This window comes from Aulonocara sp. 'chitande type north' Nkhata Bay, linkage group LG8, assembly GCF_057382095.1.
Source record: "Aulonocara sp. 'chitande type north' Nkhata Bay isolate Kocher_YH1m ecotype deep benthic linkage group LG8, A_spYH_male_GT1.1, whole genome shotgun sequence".
Lineage (NCBI taxonomy): Eukaryota > Metazoa > Chordata > Actinopteri > Cichliformes > Cichlidae > Aulonocara > Aulonocara sp. 'chitande type north' Nkhata Bay.
In genome coordinates, this window is record NC_141351.1 from 17,851,830 (window position 1) to 17,877,983 (window position 26,154).

Here is a 26,154-nt window from a genome sequence, read left to right on the forward strand (position 1 = left end):
AAAACTAATTTTAATCATCTTGTAGGAGTGACGCATGCTTGGTGTCCATGCAGTTAAAAGACAAAAAGATCTGAAGATGAGAGGCCTTAGAGAAAATCCCCCACTTCCAGCTGGCAGAGTGATGACTCTGATTGCTGATTGACTGCACCTGGTTGAAGCAGAGCCCATTGGGTGTATAAATCCTGGATACTGAGCTTTACACCAGTAGCAGTTTTCCCCCCATTGGAGTACTAGTGACTTGTGAGCATCAGCAGTACCGCGGAGCACTTGTGTCAGAATGTGTAAGTATTTTTGATGGTTGTTTTTATTTTCAGTGCTTTAATGAACTGGTTCTGCTCTAATGGGCACTTTGTGTTATCTATTCTCTTTGACTTTGCAGTCAAGAAAGTGCTGATTGTGTATGCCCATGAGAGCCCTACCTCTTTCAATGCTGCTGCCAAAGATGCTGCTGTGGCAGCCTTGACTGCTCAAGGCTGCACTGTAGAGGTGTCTGACCTGTACGCCATGAAGTTCAAAGCTGCTGCTACTACTGAGGACATCACTGGTATACCAGTATCCTATAGGTATTGAAACATCTTTGCTCTGTTCATCAGATACAAACACTAGATTTTTGTTGCAGGTGGAGTGAAGGATGCTGAGAACTTCTGCTACGCAAAGGAGATCAAACTGGCATCAGAGGAGGGCAGACTTGCAGAAGACCTCAAAAAAGAGCAGGAGAAGCTCAAGGAGGCAGACCTTGTCATCTTTCAGGTAGTGTTTGACTGGGAATGTCTTTGTGATCAGGTGTCCTCATCAAAATGACCATTAAACCTGTGTTCCCAGTTCCCCATGTACTGGTCATCTGTTCCTGCAATCATGAAGGGGTGGATGGATCGGGTGTTGGGCTTTGCCTACGCACAGGAGAAGCGGTACAGTGAGGGCATCTTCAAGGTGAGAGCTCCACCAACATGTCTGTGTTCAGGCTGTGTCCTCTCCCTCTTTGCTCACTCCTTCCTCTGTACAGGACAAGAAAGCCATGCTGTCCTTCACCACTGACTGTCCTGAATCTGTGTGCAGTGACACTGGCATCAATGGTGACATCAATGTCACACTGTGGCCACTGCAGGTGAGGTCTCACTATAAACCGAGCCAAGCATGAAATGATCTGTCATGTGGTAACAGCTGCTCCTCCCTGTGTGCAGAACGGGATCCTGAACTACTGTGGCTTCCAGGTTTTTGCCCCTCAGATCTTCTGGGATCCTGCTACTGGTTCTCCTGAATCTCGCAGCTCCATGCTGGAGGGCTGGCGCACACGACTGCAAAACCTCTGTGGGGAAGCCACTGTGTACTTTGCTCCCCTGGACTACTTTGACAAGGAGAAGGGTTTCCTGCTGAAGCCTGAGGTCAAAGAGAAATATGCCAGCAAAGAGTCTGGCCTCACAGTGGGGATCCACATGGGCAAGCCACTGCCAGCCAACAGCCAGACCAAGGCCGGGGTCTGACAATGGAGTGGGTCCATGTAATGTCTTAAAATATGTGCTGCAATAAAAAGGCTGCTTTATTCTGATTTTTGAGCATCGAGTCTATTAATGAATCAAAGCTCTCAAGTTGTAACTGGATAATGTGTGTAAAGTGGTTGTGAGTTCAGTAATTTGGACACTACTACTGCACAATGACTTAAAGAAACTTGCCACCTACAAGTACTCACTGACAACCCTGCATAGCAAGTTTGTATAGCGACTACTTCTATATGGAGATGCCTGTTCTTATTCAGGCTGGCCTGATTAGTCTGATGCGTCATTGATTTATAGTAATCACTTGACACAAGTTGCCACCAAACGCGTGTAATTGTGCTGACCAATCTACGCAACTGAGCAGGTTGGTGCAATTGTACAGTGCAACCACCCAAGTGTTTAAAAGTGCAGTCAAGTGACTTTTTCTGGCTTTGTCAAACTGACTTCATTAATTTTCTACAATATGCTATTTGCAGCACAATCTGAATACCGGGTTATAGTTGGCGAGCTAATCACCATGCTGAGGTCAAGAAATGAGAGCTGCCAGCGGCCTCACAGGACTCTTAAGTCCTGCCACCTGTGCCAGTAATTTAGCACGTGACTTTTCTTTTCAACTAAAACCAACGTTGAGATATTTCTAGCTCTGTCACTGCTAGCAGCTAACATGGCCATGCTAATATTCTCCTTAGCTGAGTCACTCCCAGCATCAACAGTAAAGTTTAAAGTTTTAATTACGTCTAGGAAACCAGACCTTAAACATTGGCATACAGTATATTTTCTCTTATGTCTTATACATAATCCTCCAAAGTGTGTTTTTTTTTTTTTTTTTTTTTTTTTTTTTTTCCTCTTTTCAGAGCATTGACTCCACTGACTCTCAACCTAATTTAGTGACTAAAACAACCGAGTGGTGGTTGGGGCTGATAACATTCAAAGTGTGCAATTTTATGCAGGAATACTTTTGTAAATGGCTTTATTTATGGTAGCTAGAGCAGATATTTGAAAGAGTTTGGAACATATTGAACCACCCTTTTTTATTTATATAAGGGGTGGTTAGGAAAATAGGAAATCGGTGGAGCTACTTACTGAAATGTGTGCAAACTTACATGGAAATACAGTACATGTACAATTTTAACAAACTTGGCAATATTTGTATGACACCTTTATTCTGAACTCTCTTTGGAAAGCTTTCTTGTGATTTCCATAATAGTTTTGGGAATAATTCTCCAGGTCTCTTGGAGGTCACACCAAAGCTTTTCTTTTCATGTTTTCTGCCTTTTTTTCTTTTCTCTTTGATGATGATCCCACACTGCTTCAGTAATATTGAGTTTTGGGCTCTGGGGATGCCAATCAGTGACTGATAGTGTCCCAGTGTGTGTTTTTCTATCCAGGTCTGCGTTGCTTCATTGGCAATGTGTTTGGCATGATTGTTATGGTGAAAAATGTTGCCAGTCTGAAGTTTCCAGATGTTATATCATTGTGGATCCAAACATCACTGTCAGAAAAGCAGCCCCAGACCATGACGCTGATGTGGCATCCACCACGTTTTACAGGTGGCCATGGATACTCACTGTTCATCATTCTCCTGACCTTATATTGACAATAACGTGAATAAAATGTTCACATTTGGATTCATCACTCCATGAGACCCAATACCACTGATGTTTCACTTCAGTTTCTGTGTAATTTGGCATACCTCAGCCTTTTCTCCCCATTTCCCTTCCGTAAGAATGGCTTCTTGACAGCCAACCATCCACTGAGAACATTTCTGATGAGCCTTCAGTGAACAGTAGATGGTTCAGCTAAAGGGCCTGATGCATCTCTCAGGTTCTGTATCAGGTCTTTGCTTTCCCCCCTATTTCTTAGGGATTTCAGATACTTTCCATCTGCTTTTCACTACTTCCTCCACTTCTTCTTTTGTTCTCCACTTTTCCAGTTTCCCTCATTTTTAAGGACACTTACTAACATATGACTAAGATACGTTCTTGGCTAGAAGCTATTTGAGAATCACCTTTTTGGTAAAAAGTAAAATTTTTAGCTGTCAAACTCTGTTATCTTTGGCATTTTTAATAGATGCAGATGAAGAAAATGGAACCAATTATGTGTTTGGGCAACTGGCTGCTAGTAACAAAGTGCCTAAATATACAATTTAATGTTGTTTCTTTGCCAAGTTGTCCATTATGTGTAGACACAATGTTGAGGAGTACTTGGTGAGGGCTAGTTCTTTTAGGTTCAGCAGCTAACAAGATGGTGTATCGGTCAGGATACAGGAAGGAGGACAACAGGCTTCCACTTTGCTGGATTGTCACCGCCAGCTGTTTTATTGCCACCTAGATGCTCAGTGTTGCCAGCAGTTTCCAGTCATGAACTTAACACTCGGAGCATCACGTGAAGGATGGCAACCAGGAACACAGCTTACGAGGTAACAGAACTAACACAGAAAAATCTCCTCTTCTCGAGTAGCATCGCGATACCCCCAACTTCTGCCTACGTCATTTCCTACGACTCCACCCCACACAATATTGCAGAACATAGACATAAAATCCCAGAGCCTTTTATACAGCCGCCCCCAAATGTGGTTACACATTTGCTCCCCGAAAAAAGGCTCCCTAATCAGTTGAGGGAGGCGACTTGCTATTCTGCTTAGTATCGCTGTCTTCCGATGGCACGGCAGGTAAAACTACCAACCGAGCAACTGGTCTGGTGTAAACACGTCCATTAACGTTCACATCAGCAGATCGGACAAGTCCATCATCACTACGATGAACCTTAATCACATGGCCTATTGGCCACAAGGCTCGAGGCAGCTGTGGATCTGCAACCATAATAACTGCCTTTTCCAGAAGTTCAGGAGGAGTTGACTGCCACTTCTGCCTTGCCTGTAAGCCAGGCAAGTATTCCCTGATGAATCTTGCCCAGAACTGATCAGCAAGCATCTGTGAGTGCCTCCAACGTCGCCGACTGAGGTTCTCTGTCTCAGAGTAGACCACCTGGGGTAGTGATCCATCAGGCCGCCCCATGAGGAGACTATTGGGTGTCACAGGGTCCACATCGGCTACGTCGGTGGAAACGTAGCCTAAGGGCTTTGCGTTAAGGATCAATTCAACCTCCAGCAGAACTGTACGGAGTACCTCCTCGTGAAGAGGTTGGGAACCCACACAGGTGCGCAGAGCTGTCTTCACTGAACGGATTTCCCTCTCCCATACACCTCCGAAATGTGGGGCTGCCGGGGGGTTGAACTGGAATCTGATCTTCTGACGGGCGAGCCTCCCTTGCAATGTCTCTGACATGTTGGCAAAGGCTTCTCTGAGTTCTCGTTCTCCCCCTTTGAAATTGGTCCCACAGTCAGACCATAACTCTGCCGGTGTCCCTCTTCTGGCTATGAATCGCCTCAGGGCCATGAGGAACGCATCCGCGTCTAAGCTACTTAGGAGATCAAGATGTACCGCCCTCGTCGTCATACACTTGAAAATGATTCCCCAGCGTTTCTCATGACGTCTTCCTACCTTCACAAACATAGGCCCGAAACAGTCAACACCGGTTGAGTAAAAGGCTGGTTTGTACAGTCTAAGCCGAGCAGCTGGAAGGTCAGCCATCTTGGGAACAGAGGGTTGTGCCCTCCAACGCTGACACTCAGGACAGGTTCGCTGGTGCTTGCGAATTGCCTCTCTTCCACGCAGTATCCAGTAAGACCTCCGCAGCTCTGCGAAGACCCGTTCGGGGCCTGGATGATGCAGATCAACATCATATTTCTGGATAAGCAGGCGTGTGAAAGGGTGTGAAGGATCCAAGACAATCGGATGCAATATAGGTCCGTCAAGACCTTCTAGGCGTCGCAACCGACCCCCTACTCTGATGAGGCCCACTGAGGTATCCAGTTCAGGTGCCAGGGTAAGCAAGCGGCTTCTGGATGAGACAGGTTTCCTTTCTGAAAGCAATCTGCACTCCTCAGGAAATGACTCCTGTTGAGCCTGCCGGAGGATGGCCTGTTCAGCATTCTGATAGTCCTCGGCACTAAATGGCGCAGTCGAGAGTCCCTGACCACAAAGCTCTTTAACAGTAACATCCAAGAGCTCCTGCCAAGTCTTGCATGCCATTCCATCCTGACAGGTAGGTGTGGAGGTGATAGAGGTTCCACAGAAGACTGTTTTCCGGAGCTCAAGTTCGTCATTACTGGGCTCGGAGCTCGGGTTCTCTGGCCATGTGTCAGGACTGTTGAGCAGAAAGGGGGGTCCATTCGACCACCGATTAGGCACTTTGAGCTCGGCCAGAGCCTTCCCTCTCGTCAGGTCATCCGCTGGATTACTCTCTGAGTCTATGTAGCGCCAGGTACAGTGTTCCGTCAACTCCTGTATCTCAGCTACCCTGGCTCCTACAAAAACCTTGTAGCGGCAGGACTGTGAGCTCAACCAGGTAAGAACAGTGGTCGAATCAGACCACAGGACTGTTCTTTCAATCGCTGAGGTGAGTTCCTTATTCAGGGTACTGGCCAGCTGCGCTGCCAGCAAAGCTCCACAGAGCTCGAGGCGGGGAATAGAGAGAGCTCGTTTGGGGGCTACCCGGGAGTGAGCTAGGATGAAGGTGAGGTGAACTTGCCCATCCTGTTCTACAGTCCTCATATAGGACACTGCTCCATAAGCTTTCTCAGAAGCATTCCCAAAAATGTGCACCTCACGAATGGCCCCCTTTAAGTTAGCACTGGCAGGAACATAGGCACGTGGGAAGGTAAGGTGAGGTAAAAACTGAAGCTCCACCTCCCAGTCAGACCAAGCTTGCAGGAGGGTGGAGGGAAGATTCGAGTCGTCCCAACCATGCTTCTTATCCCATAACTGCCTGAGAAGGAGCTTGGCCCGAGTGGTGAAGGGTAACAGATAGCCCAAAGGGTCGTACTGTGAGGCTAGGACTCTATAGATGTTTCTGAGGGTTGGCACCTCATAGGACACGGGCCTGTGCTTATAACCCAAGGAGTCGGTATTCCAGTCCCAGCTGAGCCCGAGCGTGGTCTCTAGCGGGTTGGATTTGTCCTCGGCTAGCCACAGATCCAGACTCTGTGATCTAGCTTCTGGAGGCAAATGGCTCAGGACACTTGGATCATTACAAGCCCACTGACGTAGCTCGAAGCCAGCTGATTTCAGCAACTCTCTTAGCCGATCCACCAGATCTCTCGCTTCTTCCGGTGAGCCAACACTCTGTAGGCAGTTGTCTACGTAGAAACACCTCTCGATGGAGAATCTCAGGCTGTCGTCAGGCTGTGTGTGCTCCATCACGTGATGCTGCAGGGCGAAGGTGGCGCAGCAGGGGCTTGAAGTTGTCCCAAATGGCAGGACCTGCCACTCGAAGATTTTAGGGAGTTCATTCACCTTTAAGTCCCGCCAAAGGAACTTCAACAGGGGCCGGTCTTCAGGGAGGAGCAGTACCTGATGGAACATCCCCTTGATGTCTCCACTCACAGCTATGGGGTGTTCACGAAACCTGACCAGCACCCCCAGCAGGGAAGCTCCAAGAGTAGGGCCAGGCAACAGGAACTGGTTCAGGGACTGTCCAAGGTATTTATGGGAACAGTTAAACACCAGGCGATTCTTCCCGTTATGACTGACAAGATGATGCGGTATGTACCAGTTCTCCTTGGGCGAAGTCTCATGCGTAACTTCCTTCACGGCTCCTGATTGGATCAGCTTCTGCATTTCTGCCCTGTAGGCATCAGCCTGACTGGGATCCTTTAACAGGCGCCTTTCTGTGCTTCGAAGCATGGGCATGACTGATTCCTTTGGTGCATTCAGTGGCGGCATCTGTGGGTGACGGAGTAGAGGTGTAGCATACCTGAAGACTCCATCGACCATCCTGCGAGTTGTTCTTGCCTCGAGCAGGGCCACAGCCTGCTGATCCTGTTTCGACCGAGTGACCTCTTTCTCGGATCGGTAAGGCACCACGTCCACCTGCCAGAGCCGCTCCACATGTTTGAGCAACTCGTCTGATTGGGCGGATGTATACAGGGATAGGACAGGCTGGGTCTGCCGCCCCATGAAAAGACTTGGCCCTTGAAGGGTCCAGCCAAGCCGGGTGTGGACTGCTGCTGGGCCTCCAGATGGGCCGAGGCGGACTGGTTCTATGGGGGTGATCAGGTGTGGCTGGTCTGAACCAATGAGAAGCAGAGGCTTGGCTTCCTTCAGGGCAGGGACCGGGATCCCATGCAGGTATTTGTACTTCCTTCTCAGCTGGTCGATAGGATAAGTATGGTGAGCTAAGTTGAGACGATCAGCTGTAAACGCTCCATCAACCTTGTAGTAGGATCCGGGGTTGGTAGCAGCAGAGACGCTGAAGGATACGGTATGTCCATGAAGCATCTGAATATCTTGGCGGACGGTTCGTAATGGCAGGTCCTCCGGGATGCCTGCCAGACCAAGAGTCTTTGCAGCAGCAGGGAGCAGCATGGTCCTCTCTGAACCGTCATCAAGTATAGCATAGGTGTCTAGAGTCCGCTCTCCATGGCTCAAAAGCACAGGTACAATCTTCAGCATGACACGATTGCCAGCCCCATGGCGATCAAGGTAGAGTGAGCCCGAAGCCGAACTGGTTAGGCAGCTTTCCTCCTTTGCAGCCATGCCAGCGTTGTTTCCTTCTGTCCTGGCATTTACCTCGTGAAGAGCCAGCAGATGTTTACCCTGGCAGCGGCTGCAGGGTTTCTTTAGTGTGCACTGAGCAGCTAAATGAGTTCGGGCACAGCGCCAGCATCGTTTGTTGACCTGTATCCAGTCCTTTATTTCCTCTTTGGAGAGCTTGGCTACATCATCACATTGGCTGAAATAGTGTTCTGTGCTCTCACAGTAGGCACAGTAGGCTTTGTTCTTAACCTTCCCTCTAGCTCGACTCTCCTTCACTGGTGAAAAAGTGTGTTCTGATGGCCCCTTTAGGTTATGTAGGACTGTCACGGTTTGTCGGCCTGGACGGGCCTCAGCCTTTACACTGGTCCTTTCTCTACTGCTTCTTACACCTGCTTGGCCGTCAAATCCTTGACACCAGGACTCCTGACGAAGCCATGCAGATAGGTCGTACAGAGTGTAGGTGCTCCCGGGCTGTTTAAACTGGTGTTGATGAAAATCAGCTCTCTGTTCGGCAGGAAGCTTACTTATTAGTCGGGCAACGTGGGACCCACAGTTCAACTCCGCTTCTCCTTCCAGTCCTAATGTTTGTAACAGCCCAACTAGTGACTGCACCTGAAGGGAGAACCTTTGGAAGGCTACTGTGTCACCTCGCCTTATTTCAGGACCATCCAGGACACTTGCTATCTTTCTCAAGGCGAGCTGATGAGGTTGTCCAAATTTGTCGTGGAGGGCTGCCATGGTGTCAGTATAAGGCTTGGGTGAGTTCAGGTAAGCATCGGCAATAAGTCGAGCTTCATCTAGTTTGAGGTGGTCCACAAGTATCTGATACTTGAAGAGCTCAGTAGCATTAGGAGGGAGTAGGTTCTCTAAAGCCATGCGGAGCCTAGCAAACTCAGAGGGATCAGAATGAATGAACCTTGGAATGGTTGGTTTGGGCCCCCTGTACACTAGCTCAGCCGAAAGAGGAGCAGATGGGTTGCTGCCGTGCCCACTGGTTACTCCAGTGACAAGAGAGGGGGAACTGGCTGGAACAGGCTTGGTTGGGAGCAAACCTGTCTTACTTGGTGCCCAGCAGGGGGGTGGCACAGAGTGTTGTGGAGGGGCATGAAACGTGTTTCCATCCTTAACCACAGGGTCCTGATATAGGGTGCAGCGATGACTAGGCAGCGAAGGCTCACCAGCGAAATATGGTGTGCGGGGTAGAGGGTGGTACTGTACACCATCATCGGAGTATTGTTCGTCAACCTTCATTTGGGAGAATCCCATGTGCAACTCTTCCATCGGTTCAGGCCATGGCGGTGGGTCGGGCCACACCTCCTCATCCTCCTCCTGTGGCATTGTCTCAGGGGTGGTGTATACCTCTCCTGAACCGCGTTTGGGGGGATGATTGGTGCTAGGCTGTGAGGCAGTCAGGTGAGCCATATCCTTCCTCAGCAGGTGAGCCACTTCAATCAGCTCTCTGAGGTCACTCTTTGCTTCCTTCAGTTCTTTGAGGCCCTCCTGTAAAACTTGCTGTGATTGGAGTAGCTGCTCTCTTTCGGCCTGCAAGGCTCTGAATTCTGTATGAAATGTGTGTATTGAAGACCCTAGCAAATTAGAAGGTGCAAATTCAGGTGAGAGGCTCCTATTAAGGTCCACATCTTGTTCACTTCTTCCCAGTGGAGGGGGTGTATTGTAATAGGCCCCATCCCTGTCGCTGTAGAGGGGTGGCGTATGACTATACTGAGGCTGAACTCTGTCGCTTCTTGTGTGAGGCTGTGGGGTATCCCACTGCAGCATTTCCCTAAAGAGGTGGCCTGTATAGTTAACATCAAAGTCCTCAAACCGGCTTGGTCGACGTGTATGGCGTTTAGGCCTCTAGGAACAACAAGTAGGCCTGCAGTGTGAGAGCGAAGTGCTCTAATAGGGTGATATGGTACTACAAGGTCATTAAGATAAGATGGGCCCTGATTATTTAAGACCTTGTATGTGAGGAGCAGGATTTTGAATTCAATTCTGGATTTAACAAGAAGCCAATGAAGGGAAGCCAAAACAGGAGAAATCTACTCTCTCTTTCTAGTCCCTGTCAGTACTCTTGCTGCAGCATTTTGGATTAACTGTAGACTTTTCAGAGAGTTTTTTGGACATCCTGATAATATTGCAGTAGTCCAGCCTGGAAGTAATGAATGCATGAACTAGTTTTTCAGCGTCACTCTGAGACAGGATATTTCTAACTTTAGAGATGTTGCGCAAATGGAAGAAAGCAGTCTTACATATTTGTTTAATGTGTGCGTTGAAGGACATGTCCTGGTCAAAAATGACTCCAAGGTTCCTCACAGCATTACTGGAGGCCAAGGTAATGCCATCCAGAGTAAGAATCTGGTTAGATACCATATTTCTAAGCTTTTCAGGGCCGAGTACAATAACCTCAGTTTTATCTGAATTAAGAAGCAGAAAGTTAGCAGCCATCCAGGTCTTTATGTCTTTAAGACATTCCTGCAGTTTAACTAATTGGTGTGTGTTACCTGGCTTCATGGATAGATAGAGCTGGGTGTCATCTGCATAGCAGTGAAAATGTATGCTATGTCTTCTAATGATGCTGCAGAGAGGAAGCATGTATAATGTAAACAGAATTGGTCCTAGCACTGAACCCTGTGGAACTCCATAATTGACCTAAGTGGGTGAAGAGGACTCTCCATTTACTTGTACAAATTGGAGTCTAGTAGATAGATATGATACAAACCACTGCAGCGCAGTACATGTAATACCTACAGCATGTTCTACTGACAGTATCGAACGCTGCACTAAGGTCTAGCAGGACAAACACAGAGATGAGTCCACTGTCAGAGGCCATAAGAAGATCATTTGTAACCTTCACTAAAGCTGTTTCTGTGCTGTGATGAGCTCTGGAACCTGACTGAAACTCTTCAAATAAGCCTTTTCTCTGCAGATGATCTGTTAGCTGTTTGACAACTTTCAAGAATTCTTGAGATAAAAGAAAGGTTGGAGATTGACCTGTAACTAGCTAAGACAGCTGGGCCAAGAGATTACTTTTTAGGTAATAGTTTAACTACCGCTAGCTTGAAGGCCTGTGGTACATAGCCGATTATTAGAGATAGGTTGATCATATTTAAGATTGAAGCATAAATTAATGTCAGGACTTCTTTGAGCAGTTTTGTAGGAATGGGGTCTAAAAGACACGTTGATGGTTTGGAGGAATTAATTATTGAAGTTAACTCAGAAAGATCAATTGGAGAAAAAGAGTCTAAATGAATATCAATGGTACTAAAATTAGCTGTAGATAATATTACATCTGTGGGATAATTATTGGTAATTTTTTCTCTAATGATAAAAATTTTATTTGTGAAGAAGTTCATGAAGTCATTACTAGTTAACTTTAAAGGGATGGTTGGCTCAAAAGAGCTCTGACTTTTTGTCAGCCTGGCTACAGTGCTGAGGAGAAACCTGGGGTTGTTCTTATTTTCTTCAATCAGTGATGAATAGTAAGATGTTCTGGCTTTGCGGAGGGCTTTCTTATAAAGCAGCAAACTATTTCTCCAGGCTAAATGATGATCTTTTAAATTTGTGACACGCCATTTCCTCTCCAGATTACGAGTCATCTGCTTTAGGGTACGTGTTTGAGAATTATACCACGGAGTCAGGTACTTCTGATTTGAGGCCTTAGTTTTCATCGGAGCTATATCCAGAGTCGTACGCAGTGAGGAGGTAAAATTCTTAACAAGATAATCGACCTCTGTTGGAGTAGCGTTCAGATAGCTGCTCTGCTCTGTGTTGGTACAGGGCATTGAAGATGATAACAGTGGGTGGATTATATTCTTAAACTTAGTTACAAGGCTTTCAGAAAGACATCTACTGTGATAAAGTCTACTCTCCACCGCTGTGTAATCAATTATTGTAAATGTAAATGTTATCAGGAAATGATCAGACAGGAGAGGGTTTTCAGGAAACACTGTTAAATATTCAGTTTCTATGCCATATGTTAAAACAAGATCTAGAGTGTGATTAAAGTGGTGGGTGGGTTCTTTTAAAGTTTGAGAGAAGCCAAATTGAGTCTAATAACAGATTAAATGTCATGTTGAGGCTGTCATTTTTAGCATCTACATGGATGTTAAAATCACCCACAATAATTATTTTATCTGAGCTGAGCACTAAATCAGATAAAAAGTCTGAGAAATCAGAGAGAAACTCTGTGTAAGGCCCAGGTGGACGACAGATGATAACAAGTAAGACTGGTTTCTGAGTTTTACAGCTGGGGTGGACAAAGCTAAGCATCAGGCTTTCAAATGAATTAAAAGTCTGTCTTTGTCTTTCATTAATTAATAGGCTGGTGGGAAAAATTGCTGCCACACCGCCCCCTCGGCCTGTGCTTCGAGATTTCTGGTAGTTAGAATGACTCGGGGGTGTTGATTCATTTAAACTAACATAATCATCCTGCTGCAACCAGGTTTCTGTAAGGCAAAGTAAATCGATTTCGCTCAATTATTAAGTCATGTACTAACAGAGACTTGGAGGAGAGAGACCTAATATATAATAATCCACATTTTACTATTTTACTCTTTGGTTCAGATGTGGATACTGTATTGTTCTTTCTTTGTGATTGTTTATGTTTAACTGGTTTGTTGCTGGTTTTTAGTTTGTTTTTTTGTCTTTTTAGAAGCTGACACAGTCTCTATGGAGATGGGCTTTTTTTGGGGGGGGGGGGGGGGGGTAGCAGGAGGAGAGAAGCTGCAGAGATGCGTGTAAGACTGCAACTCTGCTTCCTGGTCCCAACTCTGGATAGTCATATTTTGGGGGGTTTAATAAATTTGTCCATATTTCTAGAAGTGAGAGCTGCTCCATCCAAAGTGGGATGGATGCCGTCTCTCCTAACAAGACCAGGTTTCCTCCAGAAGGTTTGCCAATTATCTATGAAGCCCACATTGTTTCTGGGACACCACTCAGACAGCCAGCAATTTAAGGAGAACATGTGGCTAAACATGTCACTCCTGGTCTGATTGGGGAGGGGACCAGAGAAAACTACAGAGTCCCACATTGTTTTGCCAAAGTTACACACCGATTCAATATTGATTTTAGTGACCTCCGATTGGCGTAACCGGGTGTCATTACTGCCGACGTGAATTATGATTTTACTGAATTTACGTTTACCCTTAGCCAGCAGTTTTAAATTTCCTTCAATGTCGCCTGCTCTGGCCTCTGGAAGACAATAGACTATGGTTGTCTCTAGCTTCACATGTCTGAGAACAGAATCACCAATTACCAGAGTTTGACCCCCAGCGGGTGTGTCGCCGAGTGGGGAAAAACGGTTAGACACATGAACAGGTTGGTGGTGTAACTGGGGCTTCTGTTTAAGACTATGCTTCCTTCTACTGGTCCTTTGATAGAGTAGGGTGCCAGTTTTATTTAGTAATGAATACAAATGCCTTCCCCTTGTACTGTTTTCCCAATTAAGTTGTCACTGTGTTTTTATCTGTTTCTATACAATACTTTTCACTTCTGACTTTGATCATTTTACTTTGCATTTAACATGATTTTTTTTTTAATTGCACCTTTTGCCAACTATGAAGTACAGTCCAGTTCCTGTGTTCTGCTAGGTAATTGTATATTTGCATTTCTCTTTTTTTTTATTTTTAATTTATTTATTTATTTTTATTAAGGTTTCAAAAGCAGGCATTCACAGTATGTACATCATGTAAGCATACTTCTTGCTTAGGTTATCTGCCTTAGATACCGAAATAGTATTTTAATTTATATATTTGCATTTCTCAAGGTAAGACACCTCTTGAAATACTAATACTAATACTATACTAATAATACTATTAGCTGTTATCGAGGCAATTCAGTGATACTCAGAGCCAGACATCAATCAGCCAACTGTCTGATTGATGACCCTGATTGCTGATGGACAGCACCTGAAGTAACGAGAGCTAGAAGGTATATAAAACTACCATGCCAAGCCTTCCACTAGTAGCAGCTTTCTCAACAACCTACTTGCCACTTGCAAGGCTGATCAGGCATAGTCAGGTGCTTGCTGTGAAATGGGTAAGTATCTCTTTTATCCCTCCCCATTCTTCTCTGTGGTCATGATTGCTGTTATTGTTACTTAAATTAAACATTGGAGGTTGTAAATTTTTTTTTTTCATAGTGTGTGATTAAAATATTCTTGACAGAGTAGGAAATTAATCTATTCTCCTTGTCTTTGCAGCCAAGAAAGTGCTGATTGTGTATGCCCATGAGAGCCCAGCCTCTTTCAATGCTGCTGCCAAAGATGCTGCTGTGGCAGCTCTGACTGCTCAAGGCTGCACTGTAGAGGTGTCTGACCTGTACGCCATGAAGTTCAAAGCTGCTGCTACTACTGAGGACATCACTGGTATACAAATATTCTGCGGGTATAGCAATGCTTTGATTGTTCTTCAGTTGTAAATATTAGCTTTATTTGCAGGTGGTGTGAAGGATGCTGAGAGCTTCTGCTACGCAAAGGAGATCAAATTGGCATCAGAGGAGGGCAAACTTGCAGAAGACATCAAAAAAGAGCAGGAGAAGCTCAAGGAGGCAGACCTTGTCATCTTTCAGGTAGTGTCTGACTGGAAATGTCTTTGTGATCAGGTGTCCTCATCAAAATGACCATTAAACCTGTGTTCCCAGTTCCCCATGTACTGGTCATCTGTTCCTGCAATCATGAAGGGGTGGATGGATCGGGTGTTGGGCTTTGCCTACGCACAGGAGAAGCGGTACAGTGAGGGGATCTTCAAGGTGAGAGCTCCACCAACATGTCTGTGTTCAGGCTGTGTCCTCTCCCTCTTTGCTCACTCCTTGCTCTGTACAGGACAAGAAAGCCATGCTGTCCTTCACCACTGACTGTCCTGAATCTGTGTACAGTGACACTGGCATCAATGGTGACATCAATGTCACACTGTGGCCACTGCAGGTGAGGTCTCACTATAAACAGAGCCAAGCATTAAATGATCTGTCATGGGGTAACAGCTGCTCCTCCCTGTGTGCAGAACGGGATCCTGAACTACTGTGGCTTCCAGGTTTTTGCTCCTCAGATCTTCTGGGATCCTGCTACTGGTTCTCCTGAATCTCGCAGCTCCATACTGGAGGGCTGGCGCACACGACTGCAAAACCTCTGTGGGGAAGCCACTGTGTACTTTGCTCCTTTGGACTACTTTGACAAGGAGAAGGGTTTCCTGCTGAAGCCTGAGGTCAAAGAGAAATATGCCAGCAACGAGTCTGGCCTCACAGTGGGGATCCACATGGGCAAGCCACTGCCAGCCAACAGCCAGACCAAGGCCGGGGTCTGATGATGGAGTGGGTCCATGTAGTGTCTTAAAATGTGTGCTGCAATAAAAAAGGCTGCTTTATTGGAACTTCAGTTTGAGCAATGAGTTTCAAATGCACCACTTGGTTTCATACAGTTCAGCCATCTAGAAAATGGTACATATACATAACAGGATACACAAAGCTGTCTCTGTAGGCTTTCAAGACTGGTGTCATTATCCAACACTGACCAAATTGACACTTGGGGCTTTGTTGTATACCAGAAATGTGAGCTGGCAATGGTACACAAAGAACTGATGCAACGTGTGGCATTAGCATGCCGAGTGACGGCTTGATCCATCCAGCTCACTACACCATCTAGAATGTGACGGTGTCGTCACCTTCATGGTTCACTTGGCACTACTTCATCGCCTCTTTCCTGTACAGGTACTGTCTCTCTACCAGTAGCACCACTGCTGGAATTGTGGGGAATGTTGGTGCTTTTCATCAAGGGGAGGGAGGAGCTCAGATTACCAAGTAATTTTCAGCATGTGAGCAGAGGGGAAATGTGGCACTTTAAAATATGAAGGTGTGGTCAGCCATTACCTTTCAGTGGTCGAAAGAAGGCCAAAAATGACACATCTAAAAACATTTTAACTTTCGTATGTACAAAATTCCAACATAAGATGTCTTTGAGAGAATTAGAAATAGTTGTCCTGAAGCTGGCAGCCTAAAAACACTGGGTCTAATTACATCCAAAATTTCATTTTTCTGCAATACATTTTCTGGTTTTGGTCCATTCACCAACTGATACCGATTCAGGGCTGGAACCTATCCCAACTCCCATTGGGCAAGAGGTAGGGTACATCCTAAATACGAAACTGGCCTGTTGTACAGTCCATTTTATATCCAGTAGTGTGAAATTTCTCATTTCTCCTTAATTTTGTAAATAGGTACATGAATGCTCCAGATTTGAATGAGGCTCCAGTGGCACAATCGGTTAGCGCGCGGTACTTATATGACAGTATTTGGCTGAGCAATGCTGAGGGTGAGAGTTGAAGCCTCACCTGGAGCAGTGGCTTCATGCTTCTCCACATTTATGATAGAAAACCTCTTGTAGGCTACTGCTACAAAGGTTGTGTTGGCTAACACCCATATATGAAATAGGAAAATATGCAATATATACCAAATGAACAGACTGTTGAATAATTCAGCCTATTTGTATGCTGAGTTATAACCAAGTATCTTGTACTTTAAGCGTTAAGATGAGGCGGGGTACACCCTTTCTTGTGGTGCTCCAATCAGTGCATGTATGATAGTATCAGAGCCAATGTTGTGGCTCTATGTCCATGGTCCTTGAATGACAAAAATACACAACAAACAAAAAGAGGCGGTACACACCCTAGACAGGCTGCCAGCCTATCTCAAGCCTAGTACTCATTTGTTCATTAATTTTTCTTTGATTTATTATAGGTCCATGAATGGTGTTTTATTTCAGAGCTCCAGTGGCGCAATTGGTTAGCGCGCGGTACTTATATGACAGTATTGGGCAGAGCAATGCCGAGGTTGTGAGTTCAAGCCTCACCTGGAGCAGAGTGTTCAGGCTATTGTTTTACCTAATGCCAATAGATAAATGCTCAAGGAAAAAAAAAAACGTGTCCTTGTTTCTTGAGAAAATAACAAATCTCATGTAGGCAAATGCTACTGACAGCACTACTGTCTGCTTTCTTCAAGGCAAGGCAAGGCAAGTTTATTTGTATAGCACAATTCAACAACAAGGTGATTCAAAGTGCTTTACAGAGACATTAGAAACAAAAACAAATAAAAAAAAGCATGATTTAAAATTGATTAAAACAAGCAAACAAACAAACAAACTAATTAACAAACAAACAAACAAACAAACAAACAAAACAGTATATAAAATCAAAACAGATAAAATCAGAACAATAGATAAAATCAGTAGTTAAAATGTTAGTTTTGAAATTTAAGCTTAAAAGTGTGGATTTGGTGCTTTATTCAAATGCAGCTGAGAACAGGTGAGTCTTCAACCTGGATTTAAATAAACTGAGTGTTTCAGCTGATCTGAGGCTTTCTGGGAGTTTGTTCCAGATATAAGGAGCATAAAAGCTGAATGCAGCTTCTCCGTGTCTGGTTCTGACTCTGGGAACTGATAAAAGACCGGATCCAGATGACCTGAGGGATCTGGAAGGTTCATACTGGGTCAGGAGGTCACTGATGTATTTTGGTCCTAAACCATTCAGATCTTTATAGGCCAGCATCAGAATTTTAAAGTCTATCCTCTGACGGACAGGCAGCCAGTGTAAGGACCTCAGAGCTGGACTGATGTGGTCCACTTTTTTGGTCTTAGTGAGGACTCGAGCAGCAGAGTTCTGAATGAGCTGTAGTTGTCTGACTGATTTTTTAGGTAGACCTGTAAAGATGCTGTTACAGTAATCAAGCCTACTAAAGATGAATGCATGGACTAGTTTTTCCAGGTCCTGTTGAGACATCAGATCTTTTATCCTTGAAATATTCTTGAGGTGATAGTAAGCTGACTTTGTTATTGTCTTAATGTGTTTCTCTAAGTTTAGGTCTGCATCCATCACTACACCCAAATTTCTCGCCTGGTTTGTGGTTTTTAGATGTATAGATTGAAGTTCTCTGGTGACCTGTAATCGTTTTTCTTTGGCGCCAAAGACTATTACCTCAGTTTTGTTTTTGTTTAGCTGGAGAAAATTGTGGCACAACCAGTCATTAATTTCCTCAATGCATTTACCAAGAGCCTGTACAGAGCCTCGGGCTCCTGGTGACATTGTGATATATATTTGTGTGTCATCTGCATAGCTGTGGTAGTTTATTTTGTTGTTCTTTATAATCTGTGCCAGTGGGAGCATGTAAATGTTAAACAGAGGGGGTTCCAAGATGGAACCTTGGGGAACTCCACATGTGATACTTGTCTGCTCAGATGTGAAGTTACCTATTGATACAAAGTATTTCCTGTTTTCTAAGTATGTTTTGAACCAGTTTAGTACAGTTCCTGAAAGACCTGCCCAGTTCTCCAGTCGTTTGAGTAATATGTTGTGGTCAACTGTGTCAAATGCAGCACTGAGATCCAGTAAAACTAACTAACTAAAAAGAGAACTGCTTTACTCACCTTGAAGAGGAGTTGAGGGGGCCATTGGCCAGGTTGAAAGGGTGGTGCTCTCTTTGTGGCAGAGCTTCCTGTTCTTGTTGCAACATACGGTGGAGTTTTTGTGTAGCTTGTCAGAAAATTTAATTAAAAACTTATAGATATATGCCATATCCCATAATGATATACTCGGTTACATCAATAGGAAGTCACTAAAATCAATACTGAATCGGTGTGTAACTTTGCCAAAACGATGTTGGATTATGTAGTTTTCTCTATTCCCCTCCCCAACCAGCAGTGACATGTTTAGCCACATGTTCTCCTTAAATTGCTGGCTGTCTGAGTGGTGTCCAAAAAATGATGTGGGCTTTATAGATAACTGGGAAACTTTCTGGAGGAAACCTGGTCTTGTTTAGAAAGACAGCATCCATCCCACTTTGGATGGAGCAGCTCTCATTTCTAGAAATCTGGCCAAGTTGATTAAACCCCCAAAATGTGACTATCCAGAACTGGGACCAGGAAGCAGAGTTGCAGTCTTACATGCCTCTCTGCAGCTTCTCTTTTCCGGTTATCCTCCAAACCCCATCCTCTTAGAGACTGTGTCAGCTCCTAAACAACAAACTAAAAATCTCTTGATGCACGCTCAATGATCCAGGTAAGTAAATCCCAAAAGGTTGATTCTGTTCATCTGAATGTAGTGTTTTCAAAGGGAGAAACGTTTCGCCACGCTTCCAAGTGACTTCTTCACTCTCAGCTGACTGCAGGTTTCCCCAGCTTATAAACAGTACATTTGCACAGAGGTCAGTTCCTTGATCATTAATCAGAATCAGAATACTTTATTGATCCCTGGGGGAAATTAGTTTTTTGTTACAGTGCTCCATTATAAACCAACATAAACCAACATTAACAAGACAGACAATTCACTAACTAAGAATAGTACAATATATATATATATATATATATATATATATATATATATATATATATATATATATATATATATATATATATATATATATATATATATATATATATATACCTCAGGCAGCAGAAACCCAAGAAAGAGGAGGGAGACGAGGAACCATCATGGAAGGACAGGCCCCTGCACGGTATGTACCACCGGCAGATAGAGGAGGTGGCTGATATCCAGAAATCCTACCAGTAGCTGGACTGAAAGACAGCACAGAGGCACTAATCATGGCAGCACAAGAACAAGCTCTGAGTACAAGATCCATAGAGGCTGGGGTCTATCACACCAGGCAAGACCCCAGGTGCAGGCTGTGTAAAGATGCCCCAGAGACAATCCAGCACATAACAGCAGGGTGCAAGATGCTAGCAGGCAAGGCATACATGGAACGCCATAACCAAGTGGCCGGCATAGTGTACAGGAACATCTGTGCCGAGTATAACCTGGAAGTCCCGAGGTCAAAATGGGAGATGCCCCCAAGGGTGGTGGAGAATGACCGAGCTAAGATCCTGTGGGACTTCCAGATACAGACGGACAAAATGGTGGTGGCTAACCAACCGGACATAGTGGTGGTAGACAAACAGAAGAAGACGGCCGTAGTGATCGATGTAGCGGTTCCGAATGACAGCAATATCAGGAAGAAGGAACACGAGAAGCTGGAGAAATACCAAGGGCTCAGAGAAGAGCTCGAGAGGATGTGGAGGGTGAAGGTAATGGTGGTCCCCGTGGTAATCGGAGCACTAGGTGCGGTGACTCCCAAGCTAGGCGAGTGGCTCCAGCAGATCCCGGGAACAACATCGGAGATCTCTGTCCAGAAGAGCGCAGTCCTGGGAACAGCTAAGATACTGCGCAGGACCCTCAAGCTCCCAGGCCTCTGGTAGAGGACCCGAGCTTGAAGGATAAACCGCCCGCAGGGGCGTGCTGGGTGTTTATATATATATATATACATAAGTCACTCATTAATAAATAGCTGGAAAAGAAACATGTGTAGTTGTAGCAGTAACCAGTGTGTTAAGTGGATGCGTTGTACAGGGAGATGGCGACAGGCAGGAAAGATTTCCTGTGTCGTTCAGTGGTGCTTTTCGGTAATCTCAGTCTCTCACTGAACGTGCTCCTGTGACTGACCAGCATGTCATGGAGTGGGTGGGAGGTGTTATCCAACATTGTCTTTATCTTGGACAGCATCCGCCTCTCCGACACCACCTTGAGGGAGTCCAGCTCCATCCCCACAACATTACTGGCCTTACGGATTAGTTTATTGAGTCTGTTGGCATCTGCTACCCTCAGCCTGCTCCCCCAGCATGCAACAGCATAGAGGATCGCACTGGCCACAACAGACTCATAGAAAATCCTGAGCAGTTTCTGGCAGAAATATGCAAATTGTCATGACGATTGATCAGCAATTGATCAGCAACCACTGATCAAAGCTTATTGATTAAAGCCTATTGATCAAAGCCCACTGATCAGTGGCCATGAGTACCATTCACAGCGAGTTGGGGAATGGCTGCAATCACAGCATTGTAAGATGGCAAAAGATGTACCCTTAGGCCCCCTCCTCGATTCAGAGATGGTCTTTCCCTTTTCACGTAAATGGCCTCCTTGACTCCCCGCTCAAACCAGGGGCCTAAAGAAAGCTCCAACCAATCCAGGAGAGAAGGACAACTGTTGCCTAAGCAAAAACCCTTAGTGATCTCGTATGTGTCAGGAGTATCAGAACAGTTGAGACACATTTCCTCTTAAACGCCGCGTCTCGGTTACTTTTTATCCCCAAAACACGCTGCACCAAAAATTGGTCCACCCCAAGGATCGGGTCCCTCGACACAAACAGAGTAATATACTGTACGCTGTTAAGTGCAAGGAGGATTGCCAGGATTTATACATCAGAGAAACCAAACAACCTCCGACGAAGCAGATGGCACAACACAGAAGGCTACCTCGTCAAGCCAGGACTCTGCAGTCTATTTACACCTACAGGCCAGTGGACACTCTTTCAGTGATGAGGATGTACACATCCTGGACAGGGAGGAACGCTGGTTTGAGCACGGAGTCAAGGTTTCTCTTCAGCACTGTAGCCAGACTGACAAAAATTCAGAGCTCTGTTAAGCCAACCATTCCTTTAATGATAACTAGAAATGATTTCATGAATTTCTTTACAAACAAAACTTTAATCATCTCACAGACGTAATATTATATCCATCGAATTTCAGTGCAATTTGTATTCATTTAGTCTTTTTCTCCAATTAATCTTTCTGAGTTAACTTCAGTAATTAATTCCTCCAAACCATCAATGTGTCTTTTAGACCCCATTCCTACAAGACTGCTCCAAGAATCCTGCCATTAATTTATGCTTCAATCTTAAATATGATCAACCCATCTCTCATAATCGGCTCTATACCGCAGGCCTTCAAGCTAGCAGTAGTTAAACTATTACCTAAAAAGTAATCTCTTACTCTCTTACTTAGCTAGTTACAGGTCAATCTCCAACCTTTCTTTTATCTCAAGAATTCTTGAGATAAAAGAAGAGTTTGAAGAGTTTGAAAAGTTGTCCTAAAAACGCCCTGAAAAGCCTTCAGCTGATCCAAAATGCTGCAGCAAGAGCACTGACAGGGAGTAGACAGAGAGAGCATATTTCTCCTATATTGGCTTCCCTTAACTGGCTACCTGTTAAATCCAGAACCGAATTCAAAATCTGGCTCCTTATATACAAGGTCTTCAATAATCAGGCCCCATCTTAACTCAGTGACTTTCTAGTACCATATCACCCTATTAGAGCTCTTTTCTCTGAGACTGCAGGCTGACTTGTGTCTCCCAGAATATTTAAAACTGCACTGTATAAATAAAATTGAATTGAATTGAATTGAATTGAACTGATCTGAAATGGGAACCGAGTAATGGTGCTGTGGTTGCAGATACTATCTCGCTGCGAATATGCACTTGGTCTATGGTCATGACAATTTGCATATTCATACGTACTGACTGACCTCATGGCCATTGCAAGTAAGTGATGGAACGTTCAGACATTGTGCAAAGGTGCGTTTCTAATGTTGGAAAAACCTCAAATCAGCCGATTCTGACCAATAAGCTCACATGGACGACTGACAAAAGGTTCCTTCCACTATAAACAAACCATCCAGATGAACAGAACCAACTTTCTAGAAGAAGGTACGTTATGGTGACTTAAACCATGTACCATAGCTCCTACACTGAAAGGACACTTTGACCACATGACGGCACTGTAGAATGAGTGAAGCTAAGATGACTATGACTTATAAATGAATCTTGTGTGAACTGGGCTGAAGGTTTAGGTTAATCTCAGAGTTATGCCCAAGTTTCTGTACAAAATGGGAAACCTGAGAGAAAATCCCGCAGTAGCAGCTGGCTGACCCATGAGGCTGATTGCTGATTGACAGCATCTGTGTGAAGTAGTGCTCGAAGTGTGTATAAAAGCAGCAGGTGTGTTTTTCTTCAGTATGGGCACCTTTTTCCTCTTATTATACCAGCGAGAGAGAACGCTCATCATTTACTGTTGTTTTGAGAATGGGTAAGACTTTTTCTTCCTGGTAACTGCTGAAACTTGTTTGGTCTCTTATTTTGAACAATGTGAAATGTTTGTGATCTGACTGGAACTCTCTTTTTATTTTTTTGGCTTTGCAGCCAAGAAAGTGCTGATTGTGTATGCCCATGAGAGCCCTGCCTCTTTCAATGCTGCTGCCAAAGATGCTGCTGTGGCAGCTTTGACTGCTCAAGGCTGCACTGTAGAGGTGTCTGACCTGTACGCCATGAAGTTCAAAGCTGCTGCTACTACTGAGGACATCACTGGTATACAAATATTCTGCAGGTATAGCAATGCTTTGATTGCTCTTCAGATGCAAACACTAAATTTTTGTTGCAGGTGGTGTGAAGACTGCAGCAGACCGCTATGCAGATCAGATTAAATTGGCATGGGAGGAGGGCAGAATTGCAGATAACATCAAAAAAGAGCAGGAGAAGCTCAAGGAGGCAGACCTTGTCATCTTTCAGGTAGTGTCTGACTGGAAGTGTCTTTGTGGTCAGCTAACAGGTGTCCACATCAAAATGACCATTAAACCTGTGTTCCCAGTTCCCCATGTACTGGTCATCTGTTCCTGCCATCATGAAGGGGTGGATGGATCGTGTGTTGGGCTGTGCCTACGCACAGGAGAAGCGGTACAGTGAGGGGATCTTCAAGGTGAGAGCTCCACCAACGTGTCTGTGTTCAGGCTGTGTCCTCTCCCTCTCTGCTCACTCCTTGCTCTCTGTACAGGACAAGAAAGCCATGCTGTCCTTCACCACTGACTGTCCTGAATCTGTGTACAGTGACACTGGCATCAATGGAGACATCAATGTCACACTGTGGCCACTGCAGGTGAGGTCTCACTATAAACAGAGCCAAGCATGAAATGATCTGTCATGTAGTAACAGCTGCTCCTCCCTGTGTGCAGAACGGGATCCTGAACTACTGTGGCTTCCAGGTTTTTGCTCCTCAGATCTTCTGGGATCCTGCTACTGGTTCTCCTGAATCTCGCAGCTCCATGCTGGAGGGCTGGCGCACACGACTGCAAAACCTCTGTGGGGAAGCCACTGTGTACTTTGCTCCCTTGGACTACTTTGACAAGGAGAAGGGTTTCCTGCTGAAGCCCGAGGTCAAAGAGAAATATGCCAGCAAAGAGTCTGGCCTCACAGTGGGGATCCACATGGGCAAGCCACTGCCAGCCAACAGCCAGACCAAGGCCGGGGTCTGACAATGGAGTGGGTCCATGTAATGTCTTGGTCTTAAAATGTCTACTGCAATAAAAAGGCTGCTTTATTGTAACTTCAGTTTGAGAAGTGATTTTTTTAAATTCACCACTTGCTTTCATACAGTTCAACCACCTAGAAAATGGTCTATGTACATAACAGGATACTCGGCAAGCTTTCAAGACTGGATGAATTCTGATTGCCATGTTTAAAAACCTTAGCATGTGTATGTGGGAGGACAGGAAATGTGACTTTCTTTTTAGTCATGGTCAAAAGACAGATCCCTGTATTAAATAGAATAGTCATTTCAAAAATTGCACAACTAAATTATTATCAATTTCTTTTTAAAACTGAGCATTACATATGTACAAAATTCATACAACTCAGATGTCTGTGACAGGACTAGAAATAGCTGTTCTCAGCTACTGCTTGCTTCAGTCTCCCTGTTCTACAAGTTGGCAGCCTACAGGCAGTGTTGGGGAGTAACGGAATACATGTACCACCGTTAGGTATTTAAAATGCAAAGTATGAGTGACTGTATTCCGTTACGGTTTAAAAAGGTGGTATTATGAGAAAATATACTTTGTTGAAAGAAATGGATTACACGGTGGTATTTTTGTTTCATGTCGTAGGATTGTTTGGGTTTTGTTTGACAGCTATGTTCTGTTGTTCCAGGCGGCAGCGTTACGGTTGCCATGGTTACAGGGCAACGCTCTCTCTGCGAATGTCTGTTTCCTGGGTGACAGAGCGCCTTGTTGTTCTTGTTGTGCTAAGCTAATAGGCAGAATGCTAGAGACATAGCCCTAAAGAATGTAGCCTCATGGGTAGTGTAGTCCGTGCTGCAGGGAGAATGGACTACCATACCCGTTATGTTTCTGTGAGTGCAAGGAGGGAGAAAAAGGAAAGTGGAAAAATACGAGTTGTCATCGAGCAGAAACGGGAGCTGGAAGCATGTAAATATAATAACCACTGCAGCCAAGAAGAGTGCCTGACGAGCCCAGTTGTAAGTAAGCTATTAAGACTCGACTGTACACCCTGTTCGTGTTTTCTTCCGAAACAATAAATTCCATTGGAGCAGCCTTTCAACGCCTCTCTCTGTCTCTCGCTAGCAAATTTGACCCAGACAACAAAGTAAAGATATTTTTCGGCTACAAGCCCAACACGGACCCGACGTATTAGCCAGAGGTCCCTTTACTATGGTTCGGAGCCGCGGACCTTCAGTAATAGTAATAAGTCACATTCATGTAGTTGTAAACACCATGATAATATATTAAGTAATCCAAAGTATTCAGAATACGTTACTCTCATTGAGTAACCATTATATCTATCTAATCTTTTGGTATGGAAAGAGAATTGTTCTGCAGTTCATTTTCTGGTTTTATTTTCCATATATACATTGATAACTCACATCTGCATGGGGACTTGGGACTTGAACCTTTCCCAGTACCTATAGGACAACAGGCAAGGTACACCCAATGTATTAGGACTCAACCTTACACTGAAATAAAGTCTTTATTCACATTTACTGTTATTAATAATATAATACATACAGCACAGTGTTCACTTAGCTTTGCACAAAAATAGCTGCTAGTAATGTTCTCCAAAGAGCTTTGACTTTTGATTTTGAGTATATTTCAGAGGCTAATTTTTTCTTTGAGTAAGCAGTTTGAAGCAACACGTTGGTTAGCATTGTTGCCTTACAGTAAGAAGGACCTGAGTTCAATTCCACCATCGTCCTTGGGTTTTTCTGTGTGGAATTTGCATATTCTCCCCGTGTTTCTGAGGGTTTGGCACTAGTATCTGTGCCGCTACGTAAGTACAGAACGATTATACTTTTCCCACCTCTGTAGGTAACCAGCCTGTTGCAGAGGCAATTTTATATCTTAAATGGCCTGAAATTTATTTCCCCGTAATTTATTATAGGCTCATAAATGGAACTCTTTTGGCGCTACA

The 26,154-nt window shown here is 44.7% G+C and overlaps 3 protein-coding genes and 1 non-coding gene across 6 annotated transcripts; all 4 read left to right on the forward strand.

Moving 5' to 3' along the window:
- Positions 1–143: 143 nt before the first annotated feature.
- On the forward strand, positions 144–1,546 carry LOC147323562 (NAD(P)H dehydrogenase [quinone] 1-like). Its single transcript, XM_086303999.1, has 6 exons — positions 144–281; positions 380–544; positions 620–750; positions 823–930; positions 1,004–1,105; positions 1,182–1,546. The coding sequence occupies exons 1-6, from the start codon at positions 278–280 to the stop codon at positions 1,479–1,481; spliced, it is 810 nt and encodes a 269-aa protein (XP_086160125.1). The 5' UTR covers positions 144–277; the 3' UTR covers positions 1,482–1,546.
- Positions 215–15,459, forward strand: LOC147323563 (NAD(P)H dehydrogenase [quinone] 1-like). 2 transcript variants are annotated; one of them, XM_086304002.1, is made up of 6 exons: positions 215–281; positions 14,295–14,459; positions 14,532–14,662; positions 14,735–14,842; positions 14,916–15,017; positions 15,094–15,459. In XM_086304002.1, the coding sequence occupies exons 1-6, from the start codon at positions 278–280 to the stop codon at positions 15,391–15,393; spliced, it is 810 nt and encodes a 269-aa protein (XP_086160128.1). In that variant the 5' UTR covers positions 215–277; the 3' UTR covers positions 15,394–15,459. The 2 variants fall into 2 exon arrangements, with proteins under 2 accessions (XP_086160128.1, XP_086160127.1); XM_086304001.1 differs by lacking the exon at positions 215–281 and adding an exon at positions 14,036–14,131.
- LOC147323564 (NAD(P)H dehydrogenase [quinone] 1-like) lies at positions 14,052–24,278 on the forward strand. Of its 2 annotated transcripts, none has more exons than XM_086304004.1 (6): positions 14,052–14,131; positions 23,101–23,265; positions 23,339–23,466; positions 23,546–23,653; positions 23,729–23,830; positions 23,907–24,278. In XM_086304004.1, the coding sequence occupies exons 1-6, from the start codon at positions 14,128–14,130 to the stop codon at positions 24,204–24,206; spliced, it is 807 nt and encodes a 268-aa protein (XP_086160130.1). In that variant the 5' UTR covers positions 14,052–14,127; the 3' UTR covers positions 24,207–24,278. The 2 variants fall into 2 exon arrangements, with proteins under 2 accessions (XP_086160130.1, XP_086160129.1); XM_086304003.1 differs by lacking the exon at positions 14,052–14,131 and adding an exon at positions 22,868–22,987.
- trnai-uau (transfer RNA isoleucine (anticodon UAU)) lies at positions 16,849–16,942 on the forward strand. The gene is made up of 2 exons: positions 16,849–16,886; positions 16,907–16,942. It is a non-coding gene; the product is annotated as a tRNA-Ile (tRNA).
- Positions 24,279–26,154: the final 1,876 nt, after the last annotated feature.

What these genes read in the sequence shown, in the direction of transcription:
- LOC147323562 (XM_086303999.1), top strand. An exon ending in CAGACCTTGTCATCTTTCAG is followed by an intron (nt 751 to 822) that starts GTAGTGTTTGAC and finishes CTGTGTTCCCAG; the next exon opens with TTCCCCATGTACTGGTCATC. An exon ending in TCACACTGTGGCCACTGCAG is followed by an intron (nt 1,106 to 1,181) that starts GTGAGGTCTCAC and finishes CCCTGTGTGCAG; the next exon opens with AACGGGATCCTGAACTACTG.
- LOC147323564 (XM_086304004.1), top strand. An exon ending in TACTACTGAGGACATCACTG is followed by an intron (nt 23,266 to 23,338) that starts GTATACAAATAT and finishes TTTTTGTTGCAG; the next exon opens with GTGGTGTGAAGACTGCAGCA. An exon ending in CAGACCTTGTCATCTTTCAG is followed by an intron (nt 23,467 to 23,545) that starts GTAGTGTCTGAC and finishes CTGTGTTCCCAG; the next exon opens with TTCCCCATGTACTGGTCATC.
- LOC147323563 (XM_086304002.1), top strand. An exon ending in TACTACTGAGGACATCACTG is followed by an intron (nt 14,460 to 14,531) that starts GTATACAAATAT and finishes CTTTATTTGCAG; the next exon opens with GTGGTGTGAAGGATGCTGAG. An exon ending in TCACACTGTGGCCACTGCAG is followed by an intron (nt 15,018 to 15,093) that starts GTGAGGTCTCAC and finishes CCCTGTGTGCAG; the next exon opens with AACGGGATCCTGAACTACTG.